This window comes from Necator americanus, chromosome I, assembly GCF_031761385.1.
Source record: "Necator americanus strain Aroian chromosome I, whole genome shotgun sequence".
In the NCBI taxonomy this organism is placed as follows: Eukaryota; Metazoa; Nematoda; class Chromadorea; order Rhabditida; family Ancylostomatidae; genus Necator; species Necator americanus.
In genome coordinates, this window is record NC_087371.1 from 30,338,844 (window position 1) to 30,366,416 (window position 27,573).

The window sequence follows — 27,573 nt, forward strand, 5'->3', positions numbered from 1 at the left end:
AAGCATCGATCTCCAGAAGTGTTCGTTCGACATTAGTTTTCTTATAATTGCATACTTGTCCAGGAAATCATTTCCGGAATTCCCGCACTTCCAGAAAATATCTTTTTTTTACTGTGAAGCAGTTGGCTTGTGTGGGAGTTATTTCAGAGCCTTAGCATAAAGTCAGAGATTTAGCGTTTCACATGGCCTTACGTTCGTGTCTTTGTGTGTATTCTAAATTATGAAATAAACGTTGTCTGTTGCCTACTTAAAACTTGAAGATGGTTATAGATTTAACGAATGCTGCCTTCTAAAATACTCTCAGAACTAGTTATTCTTGATTTATTGTTTAGGAGCAACGGTTTATAGCATTCAATCCTTGATCTTCCACACAGAAGATACACCAAAAATCTACGGCATTTGAAAGGAACTTACTGAGATACTTTGATGGCCCACTGATCTTCACTGAATGTGGGGGCCCTAGAATTTTTTCCAGTCGTTCCTCTCCCTCGTCATCGTCGTCCGAGATGTTCCCTTGCTTCGTGAGTAACGGTGACGAGGCCCCTGAGCCATCCAGAGGGTCTCCCAGCTGGTCCATCCGCGCAACGAACACATTACCCGATCTCGTTGGCGGTCTTCCTTTTTAGGGTTCTTTCAGTACATCTGTCTATGCTTTGCTTTCGATGTATACTCCGTTGGGTCGCGAAGACGGGACTTTGCTCTTAAAGGCAGCATACCACGAATCTGAGGTGGTGCAGATTTCAGGTGGAGTATTCGTATACGGCATGGGAGACTACGGAGAAGGAGGTGATTCCGTTCATTTCTTGCTAATTGCCGTAAAAAAAACGGCCCGGAAGATGCGGCGCCGCACAAGACTGGCGCGCTCCAATCGAACCTCTTGTACAAAATGGTGCGCCAAAACGAATGAAGCCGTATCTTCCGGGCCGTTTTTTTACGGCAATTAGGAAGAAATGGACGAAATCACCTCCCTCTCCGTAGTCTCCCATCCCGTATACGAATACTCCACCTGAAATCAGCACCACCTCAAATTCGTGGGGTGATGCCTTTAAGTTGGAGTTGCGAAGATATGCTAGGTGCTCTAAATGTTGTGCGCGCGCGTTTACTTTCAGTAGACATCTCCCGAGTGCTCTATGGGTACTAAGTCGCTTTCTAAACGTAGCAGGGCCGTCTATCCACGTGTCAGCTGCGTAACAGAGCACTGGAAGAACTACTGACCCGAACAGAGTGGCGCGGAGTTATTAGACCGTCAGTTGGTCTGTACCATATCTGATGGGTGCGAATGCTTCCCACAGTGTTCTCATCCTTCTTTTCAAATCTCCCTTCAAGTCCTTCTCTATATACATGAAAGATGCACTTATGACAACGTTTTCACGATCTGGGAGCCTCCAAGCTGTACTCCCCCATCTGCGCAGTTCTTGATGAACTATGTCTTCTTTCTGTTTGTTCGCAGTCCTATTCTCTTCCCTGCTTCGTTCAAATCGTGTGCCGTTTCTACCTCATTGGTACTTCTCGAAAAGTGAACGATATCTTGAATTGAAAAGAACGATGTCGTGCAGCTGTGAATAGCTTTGGCGATATAGTATAGCTTTGTCGCACCTCTTTTTCAATAGGTATTGTGATGGAAAAAGCTATATCGTAGTAATGCTTCGATCGTAGCAATTGATTAATGTCCTCACATGTGACGTATCCACACCTTGATCGACCAGCACTGACAGTATTGCATTCGTATCCACCCTGTCGAATGGTTTCTTATTAACGACAAAGGTTAGGACAAGGTGGTATTCGCGGCAAACTTCTATGACCCTCGAAACGGTGTCGTTGTGGTCGATGGAATCCTTTTAGGTCTCGAGGTTGGGCTTTATCCAGGGTCCTAGATATGCGCGTTAGGGTGATCTTATGGATAAGATCGGTTCGCGAGGTCTTGCACTAGTCTAGAGTCCTTTCTTTATGAAGGTTGGAGGTCATGTGTGTCGCTAGAATTAAATGCGGAGAATGATTTCCTTCTGCCTGTATTTCAAAAGATCCTCCTGAAAAGCTTTTCTGCAGGTGTTTGCCACTGGTCCTTCTCGATGATCCGGTTCTCTTGGGACAAAGGGTCCGCGAGTATGCAACCTTCTTATATGACTTCTTCCCTCCTTCGTTGCCGATAGCAGATATTCTTTGTCATGTGTGGCTAATTCGTATTTTTCCACGAAAGAGACTGTGACTGTGTGATCAGACCCACTACACAGACATCGAGTAGAGTATGTGGTCGATCTCCGCACGAATCGTGCCTTTGGGAGATTTCTATGTTCACCAACTATGATCATCTTTCTATTCTACAAAAAAAAGTGCGTAAGAGACATACCCCTTGCGACACGATCGTTTTCTTTCCAAAAAAAAATCATTCATTCTATATATCTTTGATTTCCTTCGAATATTTGTGAATGTGAGCGCTTGATACGAAACTGACGATATATGTTTTCAATATCAAAACTTTCTCAGAAACAAAAACAGTCATGGGAAATGTTGGGGTGTACTTCACTGAGTCTCTGTGTTTTATTTGAATATATGGACATACAAACATAATTCCCATTTACCATGTTAGAGTCTGTCAGGCGCTTCGCTGAACTTCTGAAAAAGCTGAGTTATTCCAATTTTAGTTTTTCTTCTACTATACTACGAAAACCTCTTCTTCCAAAATCTTTTTGTTTTTGTAAAAAATTTTTGTAGCGGAGGAGAATTCCGAGAAAGCACATTACCAGCATGTAGCAGACGAAGAAGAATTAAGAGAATGCCTTCACTTTTTCATGCAAAAGATATCTGTGATTCTTGTCTCTGGGTAGCCATGTGAGAGTTTCTTGGGTCTTCTCTAGATGAACTTCCATGAGATGTGAATTGTTAACACTTGGTGGTCTGTTCCGCGAGATAGAAAAAATATTGATGATTTTTCCTTTTGCAAAAACCTATACCAATTGCATTTCCGTGGAGCTGTCGCAAAACATCGAAAAATGTTGATTAATTCATTATTCCCTCTGCAAATATTTTAAAAGGAGTTAGCTGAGAATGTCTAAACACGAGAGCTTACAAGTTTATTCTACTTATTCTTTACTTGAAAATAAATAAGAGAGTTAACATTTACATTCCTATTTACGTTCACATTTAACCCTCCCTTAAACATTATATCATATTTTCTGTGTGCATTTGCTGTAAACAAAAGCTTCTGAAAACTAGTGGAAGTGGTCTTAGGTTCAAATGAGTCCTTCATTCCTTCGTTCGCATCAGTCCACTACAGTTGTCGCTTGTTAAAGTATCATATGAAGATCGAACCTCAAAAAGCAAGGAGACGGTTTTGATACATATGCCGGCTCCGCAAAGCACTAAAATTGTGTGAGGCGATTTGGTGCGCTAGCGCCAGAATTGAGATGGTATGGGGTATGATGAATGCCACAGCGTTGGTGGGAGAGCGGACCCAGAGAGCGATAAAATAGTGTCAGGCGGATCCGCAACCTCAAATTGGTACGGCAACGCCAGAATGCAAAGAGATTTCACGTCGTCCAAATTGGTACGCTGACGCCCGAACGAAATAAATTGGGATGTGACGGGTCCCGCAGAGTCGAGTTGGTGGCGTATTAAAATGAAGAAAGATTTTAGACTAGAAATAAGTGGTATTTCATAGATGGTTGTGACTGTGCATGCATACTGCGAGAGCATTTACGATATTACCATGGCAGAGTATGATGTCGTATTGATCTTCGATTAGTTGCATGCGAGGTTGTTTATTGATTTTATTGGCTAACGCAAATCGCCTTCTTCAGAGCTTGAAATGGGCTGTCCAGTTCACAATCTCAAGGAACGAATCTCTCCAAAACTATACAAACAAACAATTAGCCTTATTTCTATCACTAACGCAACTACTGCGCTAAATGCTTACCTTGGATTGGAGAAGCTAGTAATGACCGCCGAGTGATCGATCACGAGAGCGAATAACGTGAATGGCTCATTCAAATCAAAAGAGCAATCTGAGATACGGTGCGAGTTCCCGTGTAATCGAGAAACATTCTTCTTTGCGATTTATCTTAAGGGTTCTGGCGTGGGTCCAAAATGCCTCCAGCGATCTCCGATCCAACGCTTTAGATCCATTCGCCAAGATTTGGACTATTTTCAAACTGGCTCCGTCGTGTTTTTGTGTTCTATATGCCCCTGAGGGTTTCGTGCCTTGTTCTTTCCATTTTTCATCTTCGCATGCTCTTTGATGGGAATTTATAGTGGTCGCGCCATTTCACCAACGAATTCTTTGCTACAGCTCTTGCAAGAAATCAAGTAGATTACACCTTATTTGAAGCTCCTGGTGGGAAAAATAATGCAGTTTGGTGTTGTACAGATGGTATCATACAAGCAGTTCTAAACTAGCTAGCGCTTGGAAGTGTTCAGTGGCATGTCCACTTCCCGAAACGGCGCTATCTAAGCCTGCTGTCCTCAGGCATCGTGTAATGGCAGTGCTCACCTTAAGATGTAGATGTAAAGGAAGTGAAAAGATATTTGATTCGTGGTGGGGGTTTCCAATTGTCCTGGTCGCACCTCCAGCTTTCTTGGTTTGAAATGGATGAGCGAAGTGATTGAAGATGTTCTTGTTACTAGACTTGCGATACTATTTTGGCACCTACCGTTCGAGATGTCAACCTGGTCGTTTAAGAACTGTATAGGAGAACTGTATGGAGTAGGTTAAGGGAATGTGCTGATAGCAGATAGAATAGTCCGACCAACTTGGTCAGGAAGTATCATAGATAATGATCTGATTGCCTACGATCATGTTTCTTCTTACAAGTTCTTACTCGTCCCCAAAGATACAGGTAGACACAAGTGCATGGGAGATTTCTAATGGCACCTTTAAACATGTGATAAGAGATAAAGGATAAAGTCACTGGCGTATCAATCCATTTCGGATGCGCCAACGCGTTTTACTGGGAATCGTAATCGTTGAAGTTTGCGAACGCGTGTTAGCCTATAGAATGAATTGCGAGGGCCAGCCGGTGATCAGGTCAGCGTTTTTATTCTACCAGACAAGTCTGCTACCAATTTATCGACCACGGAGGGATGAAAGGCTTGGACTGCACTAGGGCGGTATCGAACCCTCGACGTGTGGCTACAACGGACCTCTAAGCGACTGCGCCACACCCGCCCCTAAACATGTGATATCTTCTCAAGTTCAGAGGTTAGAAATCTTTCGTATGTACACATTTACTGACTCTCTGACTGTAGACAATAAGCTTCCCCTCCTGAGCATCCAATGATTCGCACATGGGACAAACTGACAAGCACTAATATAAAGGACAATCAAAAAAAAACAATTAAGCTGACCTGTTGTGAAAGTAAAGACGAAAATGATGGCCAAAATCAGATAATATTATATTGTGTTGTCGTAAGCGCCCGTTCTTACCCACAATGTTGGCGGGTTGATGTGTCTGTGTCGTTGGGCTGATGAATTTTTGTGATTCTACGTATTTTCACCAAAGTCAGCAGTGATGAAACCACATGAGAAAGAGTGGTGTTGTGGACGGAACCTGACTACACATTAAGTGATTTAGGTTTCCTTTTTATCTTTTCTAATACTCATTACTAGTTCTTTTTTAGTCAGCTGCTGACGAAAGCCATATGCGTGGAGTGTGTAGTGCTCCGTAGGGCAAGAACCTATGAAAATATATCACCCTGAAGAGTAACTGAAGAAAAATGCAAATATTCCGATGATGGTCTCACTTCAGGCTTGAATAATTCGGATCAAAATCTATTATGCATAGGACCGTAAGAATAAAAATAGCGTAAATATGGCTAATTTCATTCACAAAGCCCGTATAGTCCCATGTATAATAACACATTGAGTGGAACAGACTCTAAATATTATTCATTTATGCCTTCAAATTGAACCGGTTACTGAATATATCGTTTCTGTACAACCAAAGGACATTAAACATCACTTGCAGCTTTGCAGCACTTTTCAGGAATGTGCAGCTAGCAAGAATTGTCATGCTGAATAACAATGGACTTATGCTGTCACGTGTGTGTGCTTGTGTGTAGTGTGATGTGTATTTTCAGTGAGACGGGTCCCACGGCGTCAGAATGTTTGCATCAGAAAGAATCACAACAGCCGTGGCGTACAGTGGCTGCGTTTGTTCGTTTTTCCAACCGTGAAACTAACTAATCGATAGAACACGATCCACTCCATTGGCCTTTTGGCTTCCGCAATCAATCCAGATAATATATTTCGAACAAACAAAGGAAGTTAACCCACCAGAATGCACCTTGCAGAAAAATCACAGACGCGTCTTGGATTGCCAAATGGTTTCGGTTTCAGTTGTAGTTCACATGGTTGGGACGACGGGACCCTACAAGTTCTTCTCCAATACTGTTTTTCCGCATTGCTAGGAGGAATTAAGCGTGATCACGCACATATTAGTCGGATCGGTACCGTCACATGCTACCGCTATGTATTAGTGGATAGATGTGAACATCATAAATTTCGTACTGTGATACTTTTGAAGGCCCAAGAATGTGACGTGATATGGATTTCCGAGACTATACGGGATCGTAGATTGCAGAAACGGGTGAGATCCCGTTCATTTCTTCCTAAGTCGCCGTAAAAAACAGCCCGAAAGATACGGCTTCGAGCGTCCCGGGGCGCTATTTTCTACAACGAGTCCTATTGGAGCGTGCCAGCCTTGTACGCGCCGCATCTTCTGGGCCGTTTTCTGCGGTAATTAGGAAGAAATGGACGGGACCATCCTTCTCTCCATAATCTACGATTCCGTATAGGCATAACCCGCCTGAAACCCGTACCATCCCACATTCTTGGGGTGATGCCTTTAATTTTTCTACCCATACTTTTTCTACAGCATGTATCAAACAGGAGCGTCTAACGCGTTTGCTAAGAGGTTCGGCTGCGGCCAGCACGATCAATTAATGGTTCGAAGCTTCATGAAACCTAAATAAGCCTGTCATTCCTCTGTGGTCCATAAATTGGTAGCAGTCTATTCTGGAAGGATAAAAACACTAATTTGACACATCCGTTCACCCTCGCAAGTCATTGTAAGGCTGCACATGCGTTCATAAACTTTAAATGATTTTGAATTGATGTCGAACACGTGGCCCACGGAGGTTGATCAACCCCACGCAGATTATCCTCTATCCTTCATGGATCTATCGTAACTGAGCCTAACTAAGAAGTAAATGAATAGCTATTCTTATGTACGGCTCTACTAAAGCAAACAATTATTCTTATATAATTCTTATAGAATTTACGTGCTTCTTAAAATTCATATAGAGAAAAATCTTCAGGAAGGTGCATTTGCGTTAGCTTTCAAATCTTCCAAATTTCCCAGATATTTTTATAAACGAGAACTGATCCTCTCTTTGAAAACAGAAGGGTGTTAAGAGATTTCCGCAATGTATGCCCAATAGATGCTTCGAAACTTATTATTTAAGCAATTTCAGTACTGTGAGGTGGGGCTAACGACAATTAGGCGGTTACGGTTGCACTATTCGTTACTCTTCAGTGCTGAGGCTGCTGAAAAATGTCCGCGGATGACTGATATTAAGATGTGCGTCGCGACTCATTGAGATAATGGAACAGACCCGTAGAGAAGCGGTTTCGCAAAAAAAAAAATAAGTTGGGTTTACCACAATTCACCACAAACCTAAACTTTTCTTTTTTTTATTAGTTGTTTTTATTTTATTTTATTTTATTTTATTTTTATTATTGGTTTTTTCGAAGAATAATTTGTTGTGCACGGAGTTGTTTGCGCCTTTGGATTCAACACCCAGTTAGGATCGAGGACGCAGTTTTCAACTGTCATTGCGAAGTGATAAAGTATCCGCAACGATTACGGAAAACAGTTGCATAAAGCGAGCGCATTTATCAATTTCCCTGTCAACCACAATGTGGACTAGATTAAGGATTAATCCATAAAGTAACGTTTTACACCACTACGAGCAATAAAATCCACTTTATGAGTCCTCACTATCCACTTCTTCTTTACATGCTTTTGGATGGAAGGAGTTGCTTTATCAGGTAATCATTTCGCTGTGGTGTGCCTCAACCATTTATTTTCGGGATTTTTCGTTTTTTTTTTGTTTCTTTTCTTCTGTAATACGTGCAAAATATGTCACAAAAACTACCTTCTGAAGAGAATCGAACATCGAAATTCTACGAATACTGCCTTTACCCCGGCAATCCAGCTGTGGTATAAATGAAGGATTCTATAGATTGATGAGAAAATTCTGAAGAGGAACCCCTTCATAAACCTCATAACTATAGAGGTTAATGAGCGTGTTCATTAACCTCTCAATTGTGAGGTAGAAAAAAAAGTTGAATGCGACGTTGTGCATCTCAAAGAGGTTGATGTAAGGGCATCTTTAAAGGCATCACCCCACGAATCTGACGTGGTATGGATTTCTGATGGACAAATTCTATACGTGGTCGTAGATTGCAGGATCAGGGAGGTTCCGCTCATCTCTCCCTGATCGTCGGTGTGAAAGAATCCGTTTTTCACGACACGCGCCGCAACCAGCTGCGCAGCGGTCAAAGCCAATGAGTTCTCCTCGAGCGTCTATTCAACTGAAACCAATGAGTAGGTTCCTGAAGGGATCAGGACGTATACATAGAGGAGCGTTCTAACGTTCCTCGTAGGAACTAAAGTGGTTCCCACGCCATTTTTTTAGGACGACTACGGAGAGTTGAGCGGAATCACCCCTGATCCCGCAATTTACAACTCCTAGTTTTTGTCGTGGATTCCGTCAGTACGTCCGACAACCTGTGCCTCTCCCTACCTCTGTGTACGTGCAAGGAAACACGAGAATTTATTTACACACAAAGACAAACAAGCAAAAACAACAGAACACGATAGCGATGAGCGTTTCATAAAGGATCACAATGCGGCGACTATTTCTTATCGTGCATACAAATTTGGCGTAGCGTAGAAATCTTATTACTTATTAATATTTTTACATGAAATTGCATAGGTTGTTGACGTCAAAATCAATCATAAAATTCACCATATGCTTTTTTTTCTGGGAAAAGATGAGACGTATGTATAGGAATAAACAGTAGATAGATACATCCTATGTTGACTCGATCTGATTTATTGTACATTACTGTAATCTCTTACTGTTGTACTGCTCACATTTGCACATAGCACTACGATTGTTTTTTTTTGTACAAAACTAAGCCAAGGAAATCAGAAAGGTGTACTGTATTCGGCAATAGTTTCAAAGAATTTCCGCCTTTCGCTGACAGGCACAGCTAAGGAACGACGAACGTCTTCGATGAGGTACTCAGGAACTCCCTCCAGCATTGGAATTACCGGATTACTGTGGAAACGAATGTCTGAAAGCAGATTAATGTTTATTTATTGCCGTATACACCAACGTAGAGGTCGGTTCAAAACGACATGAAGCACGGAGAGCGGAAGCGGAAGCGGCTACGCTCGAGGCGGTGCGGTGGAGATAGCGGCTGGAATCGAGGTGGGACCATGGCGAACTGCAGAGATGGGTGGCGGTAGCGAGGATCCTTACACGATCCCAACCGCTACCCTTCATCGCGCCGCTTCGAGCGCAGCCGCTTACGCAACTGTCCGCGCTTCATGTCGTTTCGTCCCCAACTATAAGCAACATACCAGTACGCCTGTTTTTATTCATCTTTCTATACTTGACTGCTAAGTTGTTGCTGGTTTTCTCTGGGAATGGTGCCTCCGAGGACGACTCGTCCTTGTCTGCAATACGTACAACTAGTAGATCAAGGAATTAAACAAAGGAGAAACAAAGGAACAACTACATACAACTGAGGGTAACTAAAGGGTAGCAGGCAGCAATTAATTCTAAAAGCCCTAAGCATCAGCGGGCACTACGATGAAAGTAAACGAATAGGAAAGGAAGAGGATTAGAGCTAGAGGTTGAGTTAAAAGGAGCCGCAAAAGAAAAAAAAACTGGCTACATAGCAGCACTACACAAAAAAAAATCACGCCAGGCACTACGATACTTACCGCGAAGACGATCTCCTACGCCCTGAAGCAGAATAGAAAGTACGATAGTGCGAGAATTGGACATGAAAATTCAAGACGAATGAGATTCTTCAGATAACACATACCGCTGATCCCACTTGGAGAATCACCACCTCGTAGCTCGTAGGCGGTAATTCGTCGCTGCAATTCTGCCACTTGAGCATCGCGTGCGACCAAATCTCGTTGCAATCGCTGGATATCCTCGCTGAAATTCGGGAATTATTAAACTATTAATTCAATCATTAGTTATTAATTTATTAAACGAAACTATTAAACTTTAGAACTATTATACTATTATTAAACGAAATTATTAATTTTTATCAAGATGATCGATTGTCAATGATCGTCTACAACGTCGCAATGAAAATGCTAAAAATGAAGATACTACAGCAATTTATTGTTAACAAGTTGTATAAGCTTGTTTTCAGGTCTTTCCGCCAATTAATCCGCCCACAGGGCGACTGCGCCACTTCTGATCTTTGCCTCTGGAGGTCTATTGCTATGAGAGACTCTCGAATACTTTTTTTTTTGTGGTGAGATCCACGGAAAGCGGACCTGCGGTGGTACATATTTTGTCCGACGGCAACGTGTACTGGGGTCAATTTCTATATCTTTGCGTGACCATATTCGTAAACTTTACTTTGTGATGTTTTTTTTCAGATATTTCCAAATATTTGATTTTTTTAACAGGTTTCAAATAATTTACCACTTCTTCAGTTCGTTCGCTATTGCACTCATCAAATATCACACGAAATGTGATAGAGAAATTTTGTTGATTGTCGAAAAAATGCTTTACGGCTGTACGCCTAGTGAAATCCATCTTAGAAGGATTCATTTTGAGTTGATCCTATGAGTGTAAAGAGTAGCCACGTTGGATAAATAGATCCGAGGAAAGATGTAGTTGGGGGAGGGCACTCAGTGGCACATTTATTTCTCGATGCTCCATCTTATTTTTTTTTCTAAGTAACTTTAGCTTATATGTCATAGATCCTTTAAGACTAATGCTTAGGTATTAGGGCCCCGATTGATCTAATTATTTACTTTGAGAAATAAGGGCGCCATTGAGTGCCCTCTCCCTTCTCTCCCTAGCACCGACCCCAATTACATTTTACCCCAGATCCCAACGATTTTGTACCCCAGGGGAAATTTCAGGCTGCGAGGCGCTATCTTTGAAAAATTGACATATATAAAGTGTTTAAAAATGTCAAAAATGACGTATAAAAGTAGAATTTTGAACTGGTTGTTGGAAAAGAAACGAAAATGGCTTTCACTCCACTAGACGTTGATTCTATCATGACCCACTAGATACCCTATAGAGGCCGGCCATGGTTCTCTCTTATAGATTGGTAATCCATCCAGAAAAAAAGAGGAAAAAGGAAAAAATGAATTGTTATCATGTTCCTAGGAGCTTCTGTGTATGCATCCAATCGCAATAAAATTTTCGCTTTCAATTCCTTTTCCTTTCTTTTTCCCTAGTGCCCATCATTTATCCGAGAAAATACTTGGTAGGAACTTCACCTGTCGCCTTCTCGTTCTCGTTGTTCCATCAACGCTGACAGTCGCTCGTCAAGTTGTGCGTTTTCAATACATTTTGCTGAATACGCAGCTGAGAGAGTTGTCAATTCTTCACGCATTTGTTCCAACATTACACTGAAACTGTAAGAGAAAAAAACCGTAAGCAACCGGTGAAAGGGGATAATTTCACATTTCACTAAAATGGACTCGAACGAATATGCTCACTTCTGTCTCGTCCCTTCACGGTCTTTATCACTGTTGATTTTTCGTGATGCTGCAGCTTTCAGCTCTTCTTCGTGAGCTCGTCTAACAGCTTCCAGAGCTAATCTGCAAGTAGGGCTCCTAAGAAGTTTATCCACAAAAAATATCCGCAAGTGAACATCAAAAACAACAACCCTAAACTCTCCTGAATAACAAAATAGTTAAATAACCTAGAATAACTTTTTAAATCATTATTTAACCATTACTTACTTTATTTATTTATTTATTTAATTTATTTATTTAACATTACAAATACCATCGTTATTAATAAAAAAAACCCTTCATCAAACCAAAATATTATTGACCAAAAACCTTAATAAACTTAAAAATAATACAAAAACTATCAAAAATAAATCGTTCAAAATACGCGCGAAAACCCGAGCCACTAACCTTGTCGCTGCCTTCTCCTCATCCAATTCTTTTTGATGTTCTCGCTTAAGCTGTTCCATTTCTTCTTGGAATCCATGTCGCTGCTCTTCTAGAACATCTTCAAAAGATGCTTTTACAGTGGTAAGTGATTGATCGTTGCGTGTCTGCAGGGTGAAAATTTTCAAAAGAAAAATGTTTTCTGAAAAAGGTGTTGTGTCTTCCGAACATAGATACAGTTACAGTACCGTGATTTGTACAAGTTCTTCTTGAAGTTTTCGTCTCCTCGCTTCCTCGTGTTCAATACGCTCTCGCATCCCCTTCAATTGGTGTTCATAGTGGTGCCGAATGGTTTCCAGTTCGGATTGGTGGGTATTCTGTGAAAAAACCAACTTTTACTACATATTCAATACATATTTTAACAAATATTAAAGCTAGAAGTTGTTCGCGTAAAACAGCACTGGTTTTCTTAGCCAAAAATGATTTCTGTACCTTTTCGGTGTCATCTGGTTTACTGTAGGCTTCATTAAATTCAATTAAAGGCATCACTCCACGAATCTGAGGTGGTACGGATTTCCGGTGGAGTATTCGTGTAGTTCGGACCGTAGATTATTGAAAGAAGAATGGTTTCGTTCATTTCTTCCTAATTGCTGTAGAAAACGGCCCGGAAGATACGGCTCCGAGCGTTCCGGTGCGCTATTTTCCACATGGAGTTCGATTGGAGCGCGCCAGTCTTATGCACGTCCCGCATCTTCCAGGCCGTTTTTTACGGCAATTAGGAAGAAATGGACTGAACCACCTCCCTCTCCAAAATCTACGGTACCGTATACGAATACTCCACCTGAAATCCGTACCACCTCAGATTCGTGGGGTGATACCTTTAATAGATCTAGATAATATTTTGCAGCAACATTTGGTCGTAAAGATACTTTTCTGAGAGTTTTTTTTCAGGAAATTTATTGCAACCGATGCGCAAGGATGGATTCACCTGTATTGCTGTCATCTCCGCTTGCCATTCACTATCCTGTTTACTGTCCTCCTCTTCATCCGAATAATCGGATTCGGCTTCTACTGCTCCCTCAGTCATTGTCCATGAATCTGACTGAGATGGGAATACAATGCCTCGTGAAATCTGTAAACAAGGAGAAAAAATAAGGATAATGTATCGTACATGTATCGCGGATACAATCTTGTAGACTTTTAGTACGGTAGAATGCAGAAAAATATAATGTTGTCGTATTGAACGTTTCTGTAGGACCTATCCGTCCATGAAAAGGCTTCATAAAATGTCAGGCGACTCGTCATCTTTCGTTCCTTCTACTTTAATTTTGTTCTTCAGCATTGCTTCAGTTCCTGTTCTATTTTTCTTTTCCATTTCGCGCTACGCTTCTGTATTGGTTCCTTATACCTTTTATACTTTTAGCTTTAGGGCCTGACAGTTATTCGCGGTTACTTTGTCGTTATCTTGTATCACCTCTATTCACCTTACCCTTACTCACTTAAAGACATCATAGTACGAATCTGACGTGGTGCGGATTTCTCAGGGGAAGGCTAGAAATAGGATTGTAGATTGCGGGATCCCGGGTGGTGATTCCACTCATCCCTCCCTAATCGCCATAAAAAAACGATGAAGGAACTCTCTAGGTTATTGCAAGGTATGTTAGAACGCTTCTCCATGCACATGTTTCGGTCCCCTTAAAAGCCTATTCATTGGTTTTGCTTGATTAGGCTGGTGAGAAGACATCATCGATCTTTGACCGCTCGCACATGGATGCGGCGCGTGCGCAAGAATGACGCGTTGCTACTGGAGTCGTCCTGGAAAACAATGTCGTTCCTCAGACCGTTTTTACGATGATTAGTGAGAAATGAGCGCAACCACCTCTGATCCTGAGATCCACAATCCCATCTTTACTTTCTCCCGCGGATTCTCTCACCAAATCAGATTCGTGGTATGTCTCCTTTAAAAATGTGATTGTGCCGGTCGGTTTAATTACCCAAGTTCAATCCAACAACCGCGTAGCGCGAAAGAATACGAATACGCAGCAATTTTAGTGTGGAAGTAAGACAAGTAGTCAGGGGAATCCTTAAATCCTTCGAAAATAAAAGGACATTAAAAGAGAGCGATGAAATAATGAATTATAGGCGGGAGCAATGAGATGAAATCTAACCTGGTCGTAGAGTACGGTGGTATCTTCAAGTATCTTCTGGATCTCTTCTAGATCGCCCTCGTGCACGTCGTCCAGCATCTGCCTCAGCTCCTTGATGTCTTCTCCAATGTTTATACTTTGATCCAGTAGACGCGATTTAGTGATGTTCGTGATGGCGGTAAGTTGGACGCGAAGCATCGTGATCAAACGCGGTTGCAGAGCGGCAACTCTGAAAGCGAATCGAAGTATTGTGAAAATAATTTGTCTAAAATAATAAAATAAATAATAAATAACAAAATATTATTGGTTCTTGTAGACTTCCCTCAAGAATCTCCTTCACTAAAGGATCACAGCCGGTTAGTCACGGTTCTATAGTGGGGTCAAAACGACATGAGGCACGTACGCAATTGCGTACGCGGCTTCTCTCGAGGCGCTTCGGCGCAGCGTAGTGGCTAGGAGCGTGGTGAAGCCCTTGCTGGCATCACCTATCGCTGCAGTTTGCGGCGGTCCTAACTCGGTCCCAGCTGCTGCCTCCATCGCGCCGTTTCGAGCGCGTACGCAAACGCACCGCAACTACACTCGTGATACATGTCGTTTTGACCCGACTATACAAGGGACTTCTCTATTTGGCGGATAGGGCCAAACTGTGAACCAAAAGCGACCTTGTACCCGCCCCGAGACACTGATGGATTCAGGGAACGGACTCCTTGTTTCTGCTGTGCCAGGATTGACTTGTAATACTACTGTATCCCGCCCAACAAAAGTTTGCAATCAAATGAATGGGAGGTGCATGGGAGGCGATTAGAAGTCGCCGACAACAAATAAGCCCCGCCTCTCCTTTCCGAAAGGACGCAAAGCCCTCATACAAAACCGTAAGACGTAAGAAATCCGTGGAACCGTGACTTGCCAACGGCTCTTGAAATTAATCACAAGCCACAATAATAAGAAAGAGCACCCTGACTCGAGTAAAAATGAATAAAGGCTAATAACGCATCGCACTGACAGTAACCGCATACGCAATTGCACAAACCATCAAGTTTTTTGTTCCGACTATAGATTGCAAATGTTATTTTTCATTTTCAAATTATTCTGATTTTTAAGCCATTTTTGAATTTTTTAAACGAATTTTTTATCTATTAATTTCACATATAATTGTCAAAAAGAGAATTGCTTGAAAAACGTAGTATTTATGTGATTTCAGATTGCAAATAATGGGATAACCGATCAATAAACGTAGTTATGATGCAACTAATAATTCTCTCTACAATAATATCTCTTAATCTAATAATCTCTTTTCCATATGCAAGTGACAATGGGATCATTTCTCGCTTCCATTGTTAGGAAAATTAGGCAAATCTCATGAGAAGACGGTTAATTTACTCTTTTATCATAAAATCACATCAATGATTGCAAATCAATATACAGCAGTAAGAAGAACACGAAGATTACGGTAACCTTAGACAGGAAATGATCCATCTTTTTAACTTTAGCCTCTATCTTGTTTTATGATGTTTTTTTTTAGTTCTGCTACCATAGTTCAAAGCTTTAACAGACCAAGGTTAGGTAAATTTAATTTTAGTGCGATATTTTTCCAGAAAATAAGACACTGATTTTGATTTTTTTTTCGAATGCTCAGAAATTTACCCCTAGAACTACCCCTGGAAGATATCAGCACACCATCGTTTCCAAGGGGGGATCAAGAACTAAACTGATAGGTGAAAGCTACGGTAGCATCATAGGTGCGATAGGGAGGAACGGGACCCTCCTCAGGTCAGGGGGTGCAGCGCAAGTGATCCCTTCGGAATGAGAATCCCCTCGGCACCCGTCCAAAGGTGCAGCGGGTCGGAGCACCGGCTTCGACTATGGCATGTATGTGTAGCATTAGAGCAAAATAATGGAAAAATCAATAATTTACTGGCAAAGGAAAATTTCCTACCGTTGTTCGTAGTCCTGATTAACAAGTTGTGAGCGCAGCTCCTCCATCTCCTCTTGTTTCTTCCTCACATCCTGCTCGGCAACAGCCAACGACTTCCTCAACGCAGTCAGCGAACTCGACTGAAACGGGAAAATTTTGTACAATTTTTGGCGAAAATACGTGCAGAACGTAGGGAAAAAGAACAGCCGAACCTCCGGCACTGCTTCACGAAACATGGAAAACAGGATGTGTAGAAGGCTAGCGCAAAGAATTATATACCCTCAAGGGGAAAGTGGAGGGGAATATCGATCAGCCAGCAGAATAGCTTCGGAGAAGGGTGCAGAAATAATTGAGGGGAACAACAGCGAGAAAAAAAACCAACGTCCAGCCGTGGATAAGCCGAACACACTATACAACTTTAGAGATGAGATTTAGATCTACTTTCGGATGAATTCATGAGGCCCCATCCATGTCCTCGACGAGGGTAATCGATACTGTCTGTGCACGCTATTTTCCATAGATTCCCCTGCTCGGAAGAAAACCCCCCATTTAGCGTCTTCCGTCTACTATTGATTTTTCAAAATAGATTTTTTTTTAGGAAGAAAAGAGCTTAAAATCACCTCTCCGCTATTATAAAGATATCGTACGTCTACTATTGATTTCAATTAATTTTTTTTCCAAAAAAAAGCTTAAAATCACCTCTCCGCTATTGTAAAGATATCGTAGTCGTTCATTTTCTGTTTTTGAATCACCCAACCTTGCTGAAGTCTCTCGTAGTTGGTCCCGTAGATTTTGCACCTAAAAGTTGCAAAAAAAAAATTAAAAAATGAACGAATCGATTGAAATAATAAAGAGAACCAGATCCTTCAAAGGGAAAGTTCACAATATCCATTTTTCGATTTATTACTGTTTGTACAGTAATCCAAGTGTGTTTTACATAGCCCAACGTAAATTACGGATTTGCTTGCTCCAACAACAAGACCTAAGCACAACGACGACTTTGTGCTATTGCGGGACGCATGGCACTTCTGTTGTTGTAATGTCGTCCGGAGGATTTTTCCAGATGTTCGTTAAGTATTTTTTGTTTAATGCGCTATTGTATTCATTCATCTCATAAAAACGATCGTTAGATTTTTTTTTGGCAGGAAAAAAGAAATGAAAAACCATTTCTTGAAGAAAGGCAATAGAAATTTTCCGGAAAATAAATCTATGATGTTAAATGTTATTAGAAATCTTACCTTTAGAGAGGAATGTCAGATAAGTACATCATTTTTTCTTTTTTTAAATTCTGAAGTAAAAACATTTCCTCAAAAGTATTATTTTCACTTCACTTCATAAAATTGTTTTTATTTCTACAGAGAACGAATAAAAACACAAAAAAAAATACGAGTGAGAGGTTACCTGTAAGGGTTAAAGTTAGATTAAACCACCTAATTACATCTTGAAAATATTTGTTAAAAAAATATGAGCGAAACTAAGGACGTAACCCTAACTGGTATTCTTCTTCAAGAACGAATTTTATTAACAAGAATTTTAATGATGAGAAAATTTTCGAAAATAGGTGAGCGATGTGTGCCTGGTGTGAGCTATTTGCTGGTGTATTTCACTTATTTATATTTTCATATTTATTTATCGTATATTTTTCGGAAACTCATTTTTTTATACGAAATCAAAAACCGACGGTAAGGGAAGAGCATCAGAGCTGCTATGGACAGATGACATCTGCGGACGTGCCGTCTTTTTTGTAGAGTCTGTGCACAGATTTCAAACGTAGACGCTAGCAGGAGCCACTCAAGAATTAGCAAAGAAACAAAAAATACAAGATTTTGGAACGAAAAAACACAAATTCCTGTGATTTCGTAGGAAAAATTGTAGATTTTATCTACATGAACTAATACTACAAGAAAATATCATTTTAAAAAAAATACGACACATCTGAATCAGAACGGAAGCTGTTACTTGAGGAAATTTCGAAGAATTTATGTGGCTAATTTAAAATATAATTAATGTTACAGGTTGTTCATCCACTCATAATAAGGAAAAGGAGGCTTAAGTTTGAGGTTCTTAGGCTATTGGGGGGTTTTTGTTTTTTTTTCTTTTCAAATTATGTTTTAAATTAAGTCTAGGTTGAAAAAATAAATCAAAAAAATTCCACCCTCACTAAAATTTTGGAACCACAGTAAGTAAAGTAGAACGGTGTGATACCTGAGCTTCCAGAGACCTAAGCCTTGACTCCTGACATTGAGGTGAAGAACGTGGTACGGAACGCTAAAACAACAAAACACTTACTCCGTAGAGTTTATCAAGGTAGGATATCGTGTCCTCATAGGGATTACTGTAGATACGGGATCTGTTCGGCATCAGTTGACGGAATAACGGTTCGGTTCTGGTGGTTGCCGCGGATGGTGGTGGTCCAACTTTCGCCATTCACTTTTCTTAAACGCGGGGCACGTCACTCGGCGCAGCAATAAGCGATGACAAGATTGTTTGCTAAGCAGTGAACACGGAGGAGTTATGATCGAATAACTGGAGTCAGCGGAAGAAAACGATGAGAAGAAAGAGTCAAGTTTAAGAAAAATCGTGTTCGCGTGAATGACTTCGATGAGCGGAAGCGGCAGTGCGGCGGAACCTGACGATCTTTCTTAACAGGCCGTATGCGGCACTGCGGAAAGCTGCGCGATTACTACGCTACGCAGCTGCTGACTAGGCGGTTTTTTTTTCTTGCCGAAACTAATCGAAAGGTCGCATCATAGCTAACTCTCGTCGACACATCGACATCGCAGGCGAATATTCACGGTGAAAAAGTCCGGATAGTCGATCGGATCAATATGAAGATCCAGTAGAACCAGCTATGATTTCTAGGATGGTTTAAAAGTGGATCAATAAATTTCAACAAATAGAATTAGTGAGAATAGACCTATATATGGTATTTGTAACATAGTCAACCATTTGTGCCAATTAATGTTTACACCATCGACAGCGCGCTTTTTTCGCGCGAGTCTGGTGCCAATCGAATTTTACGCGCTATATTTGAACAAGGAAATAATAGTAATAATAATGATATAATAATAATAGCAATAATAATAACAATAAACATAAAAGCAGCTATAATAATAGTAACAATAATAATGGTAACGATAATAATAATTATAATAAATAGTAATAAACTCATCGAGTAAAAATTTTCATTTTTTTCACTTTTCTAAATTTTAAAAAATTAGGAAATCATGAAAAATAACCATTATAAACATAACAGCAGCAATAATAATAACAATAATAATACTAATACTAATAATAATAATAGTAATAATAATAACAAATAGTAATGAACCCATTGAGTCAAAATGTTTAATTATTTTCATTTTTTTTAAACTTAAAAATTAGGAAACCATGTAAAATAACCACTGACGAGTGCGCTGCTCCGTGATGAGCCACACTGTCGTCAAAGGGTTAAAAAGCAATGACTCAGGTTTCTACACTTATCTATGTATGATCCTGGATCCCTTCTATGCATGTATGGATGGATGGATCAGTGGCGAAGCTGAATTTGATTTTTCTTCTGAGATTTCGATTTTTTTTTTTCGAAATTTTACTATGCTACCCCGAAAAAAACAAACTCGAAGGCAAAGAAGGACGAGACAAGAGAAAATTTATAAAATCTAAGTAGTTGCGCAGTTGTTGAGACGAAAAAACAAAGAAAAAATCGTATACAAAATAAGATGTAGAAAATACCATTCTAGAAGCAAAAAAGAGTCATTTCGAGCACCTGACTCACGCGGTGATCGTAGATGAATTGAAAAGGGCGGGCGGAAAAAGCAAGGAACAAGAATATTTAGGATTCAACTACGGATAAATGAAAAATGTAAAATATGATAGAGAGAGAGTGTAGAAAAGTTGGATCGATTGCGCAAGAATCCTTCAGCTCCGTAGAAAACGCCCAAGAAAATCTTAAAACTATCTGTGAAAATAATCGAAAAGGTATCGTAAAGGCATTTGCAAAAAATTAGGCAAATTTTAACGACTTTGGACCCTTTCTGACTGGTTTGATGCTTTCCGGGGATCAGCGATATTTTCTATGAAATTTGAATAATTTTCAATGCTTTACAATACTTTTATAAGGCAGAAAAAGCAGCACACGAAAAAACAAAAATCAAAAACGCCGAAAAAAAAACACCAGAAGAAGCAAGCAAAAGTAAAAAAGGCTAGAATTGTTGTTTACACAACGAGAAAAAACAATTAGCTTGTAGTGTTTTGATTCCGATTCTGTGGATTAGTAGGAATAAATCCGTCACTACAGGCTGTCGATGCAAAAATTTCTTTCTAATAATGTAATTACTTCTAGTATAGTAATTAATTAAGTAGTTATAATTAATTAATTAAGTAATTATAGTATAGTAATTTTTGGATGTAATCAATGGAGCGAAGGGCATTAAGTGAAAAAGCGAAAAAAGGTTAGAAGGAAAAGAAAAAGAACGGAAAATTCTTTCTATTCCAATTCTATTTAATTTCTATTCAATTTTGAAAGAGGATAAGCTCAAAGTAGGTCAAATTTTTAAAGGCAATTAACGACCAGACCAATTAAACACAATTATATCTCAACATTAATGAAGAATGGAGTCAAGTAAAAACTATGATAATGATCCGAAGTGACGGGACGGTTGAGGACAACTTAAGGACGAGCACGAGCTGTCGCTGTCGCTGTGTCACAGCTGTGGTGTACAACACCATAGCAGAAGAAGAGACACACATCTGGTGCGAAAATGAAAACCTCTCGACGAAACGACGTGATTTCCCCCGTCCGTCCGTGCGAACGTACATACGTACGTAAGTGAAACGTCGCTCGACGGCGACGGCGGATATGCAGTGTGGCGCCACTCCCACGCATACACACACACTGGATCCGACCACGTTCTGGGAGTAAAACGCAGTGAATTGATGTTAAAAACGGGGTGACCGTATACGAGAACTTCGTATTCGCCTTCAGGACCTCTTTTTCTTTTTGGTATCGAAAAATTGTTTAGGTTGAAATAAAAATAATAAGCTGTTTAGGGAAGAGTGGGTGAAACTTCTGCATGACACATGATAAAGAATTTAAATTTTTAATTATTCTATATATTATATTATTTTAATTATTAATTTTATTTTTTTATATACACATATATTTATATTTTTATATTTTGTTATATATATTATTTTAATTATTAATTTCAAAAAGAATTTCCTAAAAAATGTCTCTTTTATTGATTTGCTTAAGCCAAATACGGTTTCGAACTTTCTCCATGAGCTATTAACGTCTCAGCGTTATCGCCTTCGTTAGAGCCTGGAAAAAATCAAAGCCATCGGTGATTTATCCACTCAAGCGCCTCACCCCGATACAGAAAACATGAAAACGATAGAGAAACTCAAATCAGACAGCATATGTATCCGTTAGTGAATACCTCATTTGCTAACTCTGGTACTAAAATCCGTCAAAATTCGCTTACATTCAAATGTGGATGGGAAACGGGTGTGTAACGAAAACTATATGACTTTGAAGAGAAGGATCTGCAGAGAAATTTGCTTCAATGAAGGAAACTTTGAAGGGAATAATACTAGTAACTCCAAGGATAACACGATTTTTGGGAAATATAACATATTAAGGAAACAAAAAGGTTAGGGATCTACACTGCGCGCAAGCTTAACGAGGTTTTGACGTTTTCCGAGCGCTTTTATCTCATTTCAATTCAGGGGAAGATTTTTCAGGTCTTCCCCAGCAATTCATCATACTGTGGTATCATCCTGCTCGGAATAATAGCTAGGCTTTGGATTCCCTCATTATTTTCTTATTATTTTTATTCTTCTCTTATTCTAGAATTCTTATTCTATTGTTGTTTGGAATTAGGGTTGGATGTAGCGCCGTAGGGAAAAGATTCTGCAGCGGCTGCACGATCGATCGGAGGTTCGAACCCGCCGCAGGACATTTCAACCCTCCGGGATCGATAAATTAGTACCAGACTTTTCTGGGAGAATAAAAACACCGACTTGATTCATCGGCTCGCCCCCGTAAATCATTGTAAAACGCTGCACGCGCGTTCATAAACCTCAAACGGTTCTCGAATAAAGTCGAACGCGTAGGCGTATCCCCGGATACGGATTGATCAACGTCGTTCACTTTATCTTTCATCCTTATTATCCTTAGGATCAAATGCTGAGTTCTTTAATCGCGTAGGCGCGTTTTAAACGGTCAGGATGTACCGTGTCTTCTCACGTGGATGTTTCTTCCTATCCTTAATTAGTCTATTACTGGATCATAAGAACGGGTCGGCTTGGTCGGGTTATCCGAGAACTAAAAACAGCGTTGAGCCACCCTATAAACATTTGATTTGGTCAACCGAAAAACTCAGCTGACGAGCCCCTCGCGCGTCAATCTTCGTCAACTGCAAATCTTTCGCACCGTCAGGAACTTATGTCAGCTCAGTCATAGCTGGTTCACGATTTTTTTTCTCCACGACCATTGGGATTATCGATTTTATTCACTTTTTCACGATATTTATGTGCTAAATAGAGGAGATAAAGGGGCCTAGTGGGAATTTCAAATTGATCAATAATCCATAGTAATAAATTGATCAATAATCCCAAATTAGCACGCACACCGTATAAATTATTCTTTAAAAGATTAGTTTAAGAAATTAAAATCACTTTATATCACTGTTATTTTTATTATTATTTTATATTATTTTCTACATTATATTTTTTATTTTATATTATTTTATATTTTTTCTGGAACAGTTCTTAATGATAGCCTTAGTTTCCCTTCATCAAATCAAAGAAAACCCATCTCATCCGGGAACAATTTTCGAAAAATAATAAATTAGTTAACTACTGGAACGAGACGAGTTTAAGTGAGAGGATAACTACATATGTAGGATGAGATGAAATATATGTATAGTTGTATGTGAAATATAAATAAATAAAAAGTAGAAATAAGAAATAAAGTAGGAATACAAAGACATGTGGAATCTATGCGCAATATATGTATCAAACCATTTCAAAAATAAATACGCCAATTTGGTGCAATTTCTTTCTTATCCGCGCATCTCTAAGATAAAATTCTGTTGTGAAGCAGATAAATGTGCATCATACGACTCTTTTTTTCAACTCAATAATAACTTCTCAATTTCGATAAAAACATTTTTAATCTTGAAAAAGAAAACAAAAGGTATAGGATATAACCCGGAAGTGAATTAATGGTGTTTATATTCATCGAGTTTCTCTATCTTAAAGATCTTGAAAAGTTGAAATTGCCAATTTATTTCCACTAAAAACCACTAAGTCTCATTTTGATGGACGTCAGCTTCTGATGGGGGAACTTCCTATGCAAGAATGGCAACAAATTGGCGCTTGAATAATAATCCCTCCGAAGAAAATCCCGGAAAAGTACGCAATTTCTCCAACGATGCAACTTAGTACGGGTAATAAAATGAGGGCAATTCGCAACGTATCCACGATTTTGCGACTGGTGGTCCTTCTACTGCCTATAAATAGGAAGAGATGGTTGTGCTACGGGTGTGCTGACAACGACCTTATTCCTTATGTCGACTAAAGAAACAAGCAAGATGGATCACGAGCTACTACAACATCCAGAAGGAGACGAACCATTGAGGAAAGAATGGTCGGAAGTAGAAAGATCATGACCTCATGCATTAGTGTAAACAAGAACAGAGATAGGTGTTCACTGAGGTCAGGTGGTCGTTAGCCTCACTGACACCTCAAACCCCGACGTAGATTGACGGGCACAACTAAGCGGCGGCACGGTTATCGCGGCGCTCGTGGAGATAAAAACGTCATCAAGAACATTAAAAAGCCACAAAATGGGGAATTGTTGGGCGAAAGTTGGACACCACGGGGGGAAGGAACAAAAAAAGTAGTAACGATGTGGAAATAATTGATGGTCAACACCAACCGTTGTAGATTTTCGGCTCTGCTTTGATCTATTAGTGCTGGACGCAACGGAGGAGGTGGATGGATGACTGAAACGAAAAGTGGTTTATTGATTGATTATGATCGCATGACAAAGTTCATGTTCCTACCGATGCCGAATATCCTGATTTCGTTCCTTCACGATAGCGACTGGCGATCGTCGAACGGACGGTGAAAGACTCCCACGTTCACGTCGTGCGATGTCGATGGAGGATCGCGATCCACCGCGACTCGATCGACTTCGACGATGTCGTCCACGTTGCATTGCGCTTAACTCGTCCTCTGTCGACGATTCCCCGTCCATAATCGAATTTGAATGATGTGATTCCGGAGCGACATAAGCGATATGTTTCTTTCGCTGAAAAAAGAAAAGAAAATATGCTCGGAAAAAAATTATTTACTACGAAGATATATGTACATAGTATATAATTTAATACTAAAATGATCTAATTTATTATAATTATTTAAAACTAATTATTTACTTTAAAAAAATTATTTATTAATTACTAAGTTATTTAATGATTTCCACCTTTCCTACCGGCGTTTTTGAATTAACTAAGTGCTCTCAGATTAGTGGCCCATGCAGACGATTAAAAATGATCAAAAGCTCATGATATGTCTATCAAAGTACTCCAGCCATAAAGAACCAGATAAGTAAATATTTTTTTTAAAAAGAGACAAAAAAAGAGGGAAACGTAGCCGAAATAAAATCTAGGAAGTAGTTAGAAGTAAAAAAAGAAGCATTTTGGGCGCCTAACTGATGGGTGATTCGAGCAATCGTTGAGACATAAAGGGGATGAAGTAAATAGAATCTTTTTCGACGTACAAAAAATCCTTAAAAGCATCACCTCACGAATTTGGGGTGATATGGATTTCCGGTGGGGTATTCGTATACGGGATGGTATACGTATGGAGAGAAGGGTGATTCCGTTCATTTCTTCCTAATCGCCGTAAAAAAAACGTCCAAGAAGATGCGGCTTCGAGCGTTCCGGCGCGCTATTTTCCACAACGAGTTCGATTGGAGCGCGCCAGCCTTGTGCACGCGCCGCATCTTCCGGGCCGCTTTTTTACGGCAGTTAGGAAGAAATGGATGGAATCACCCCATCCCCATAAGAGATCATCGAAAAATCTTCACAATATAATCTTCTATGCCATATACGAATACTCCACGTGGAATGTGCACCACCTCAGATTCGTGGGATGATGCCTTTAAATCAAATTTTCTACAAAAAGAAAAAAACAATTTTTTTCCGAAAAATTAAAACTTCAACTTAAAGTGCGATTTCCATGGTTTCAGTAAGGCTTCAGCTAATCGGCCTCTAAGAAAAAATTTCTAAGGATATTCTAGTGAGAACTAAGAGATACGTATACGTACCAATGGCATTCCAAGGATATCTGAACTGTCCGCCATACTCATCGCATCGTTCGATGCGCATGTGTCCGTATAGGTTGGCGAAGGATTGTGCCTAAATTTAAGGATATTAGCGTAGCAGACGCAACGTAGCGTAGAAAAATCCTAATTTCACCTGTTTTGAAGCAGTGCTGTAATCCAACTGTCGCGTATTCCGGGAGTCATCGCTGAGAGCACATAACGTGTACGGCGACACTGAAAAAAAGTGGGGGAATGTCTATGGTAGATACTAGGATATGTTAGATACTAGGATACTAAGATGCCAAGATTGCTAAGAAAAAAAAGTAAGGGCGCAAATAAATAGATCCTGGATAAAAAATATAATAAAATAAATGTAACATAATAAAATTAAAAAAATGAACCTTCGTTATGGTATTGCGGAGATATTCAGGAGGATTTTGAGGTGTAAAATTACACTGGTGAGAAAAATTTGAGGGCGAAATAGGTAAATTAGCATAATATTGTACTAGAAACTCGTAGAAAATAAATGGAACACCGGGAGTGTTTTCCAGAAGTTTCCCGGTCGCGTACAGAAAGATGGACGTCAAAACGGCGTGAGGTCAGCGTGACCATAGCCCCCCTACCACAACCTCGTTACCTTACTAACCTCGTGGCCCGAATGGGACCACCTTGTGGAGCATCCTCTACCGTTCGGTGGTGATCACACACCCTACTAGGAACCATGTTTTGCCTTTTTTTTAATATCCAGGGGATCGTCATAAATCGCCGTGAATTAAGCGAAGTTATCGCCTTTGAATAGAAGTCCCATTCACGTCCCACTAAGTATTTCATCCAGTTACCATCTATACTATTAATACTAAACCATGTCCGTCTTTTTTAATGTCCAGGGGACCATAAATCCATAAAATCATAAACCATAAATCGATTTGACTTCAGTCTAATTATTTTACCCTTCGATAAAGGTCCCATTCACGTCCCACCGTGTGTTTCTTTCACCTGTACCATCTTTACTATACTATACCAGTTCTTTCCATGAATGGTCTAAGTGCCATCGAGCGACTTTACCTGGTAGTAACATATTCAGAGAAAGTTACTTTTATTCTTATTCTTTATATTTATTTTTTTTATTTCACTTTATTTTAATTTTATTTTAAGTTTTGCATACTATGTAATAAATGTATGATCATAGAAAAAGAAAAAAAAGTGAGAATGACAGTGCGACACGGTGATTTTTTAAATGTTTTCGAATAATATAGCGCAAAGGAGACGTTCTCCGGGAATTTCCACAAAGTTCACAGTAAAAATTGCTGTATATAATGATCTTTGAGTGGAGCTTCACACTTCGCGTGTCTCGTAATCGCCCGAATGTGTGATGATACGATGAATGTTTCATATTTATCTTTCGCACACCTTCATATCGGCAAAATCTACGCGTTTTATGTAAATATAGCGCTTCATCGTGGTCTCGTAAGTGCAGAGCGACGATAAACATACTAAAAAATTAGTCCTTCTCTAATCATACACATATCTACATATAAGCCCTCTATTTTCATTCGTTTCTTTTATTTTCATATTTCTAAAATTTCTATTTCTCTTTTATAATTGCAAAATGACGAACTTTTGCGAACCGAGCTGATATTTTAAATGAAAAATCATCAAAAATTGATTTTTTTTTCTCACATTTAAAAGCATCACCCCACTATAAATCTGAGGTGGTACGGATTTCAAGTGGAGTATTCGTATACGGGATTTTAGATTATGGAGAGAAGGGTGATTCCGTCCATTTCTTTCTAATTGCCGCTAACAAAAAAAAACGGTCCGAAAGGTGCGGCGCATACACAAGGCTGGCGCGCTCCAATCGAACTTGTTGCAGAAAGTAGCGCGCCGGAACGCTCGAAGCCGTATCTTCCGGACCGTTTTTTACGGCAATTGGGAAGAAATGGACGGAATCATCCCCCTCTCCATAGTCTTCCATCCCGTATACGAATACTCCACCTGAAATCCGTA

The 27,573-nt window shown here is 39.9% G+C and overlaps 2 protein-coding genes across 4 annotated transcripts in view; both read right to left on the bottom strand.

Annotated features, from left to right (window-relative positions):
* Window positions 1-4,369: 4,369 nt before the first annotated feature.
* On the bottom strand, window positions 4,370-8,894 carry RB195_007330 (uncharacterized protein; the record flags this gene model as incomplete). The annotated part of the gene is made up of 3 exons (XM_064180890.1): window positions 4,370-4,486; window positions 6,269-6,362; window positions 8,803-8,894. The coding sequence occupies 3 exons, from the start codon at window positions 8,892-8,894 to the stop codon at window positions 4,370-4,372; spliced, it is 303 nt and encodes a 100-aa protein (XP_064037725.1).
* A 315-nt stretch (window positions 8,895-9,209) lies between these two features.
* Window positions 9,210-27,573, bottom strand: part of RB195_007331 (uncharacterized protein) — a gene marked incomplete at both ends in the record, with an annotated part of 65,436 nt that continues 47,072 nt past the window's right edge. The window contains 17 exons of one of the 3 annotated variants that reach the window (XM_064180894.1): window positions 9,210-9,358; window positions 9,648-9,743; window positions 10,014-10,028; window positions 10,118-10,236; window positions 11,550-11,687; window positions 11,772-11,873; window positions 12,198-12,340; window positions 12,422-12,550; window positions 13,162-13,305; window positions 14,342-14,549; window positions 16,257-16,375; window positions 16,935-17,033; window positions 18,441-18,503; window positions 24,178-24,244; window positions 24,305-24,552; window positions 25,570-25,660; window positions 25,721-25,800. In XM_064180894.1, the coding sequence (XP_064037728.1) occupies window positions 9,210-9,358; window positions 9,648-9,743; window positions 10,014-10,028; window positions 10,118-10,236; window positions 11,550-11,687; window positions 11,772-11,873; window positions 12,198-12,340; window positions 12,422-12,550; window positions 13,162-13,305; window positions 14,342-14,549; window positions 16,257-16,375; window positions 16,935-17,033; window positions 18,441-18,503; window positions 24,178-24,244; window positions 24,305-24,552; window positions 25,570-25,660; window positions 25,721-25,800 (2,010 nt within the window). The remainder of the gene's footprint in view (window positions 9,359-9,647; window positions 9,744-10,013; window positions 10,029-10,117; window positions 10,237-11,549; window positions 11,688-11,771; window positions 11,874-12,197; window positions 12,341-12,421; window positions 12,551-13,161; window positions 13,306-14,341; window positions 14,550-16,256; window positions 16,376-16,934; window positions 17,034-18,440; window positions 18,504-24,177; window positions 24,245-24,304; window positions 24,553-25,569; window positions 25,661-25,720; window positions 25,801-27,573) is intronic. The other 2 variants (XM_064180893.1, XM_064180892.1) reach the window with 2 other exon arrangements.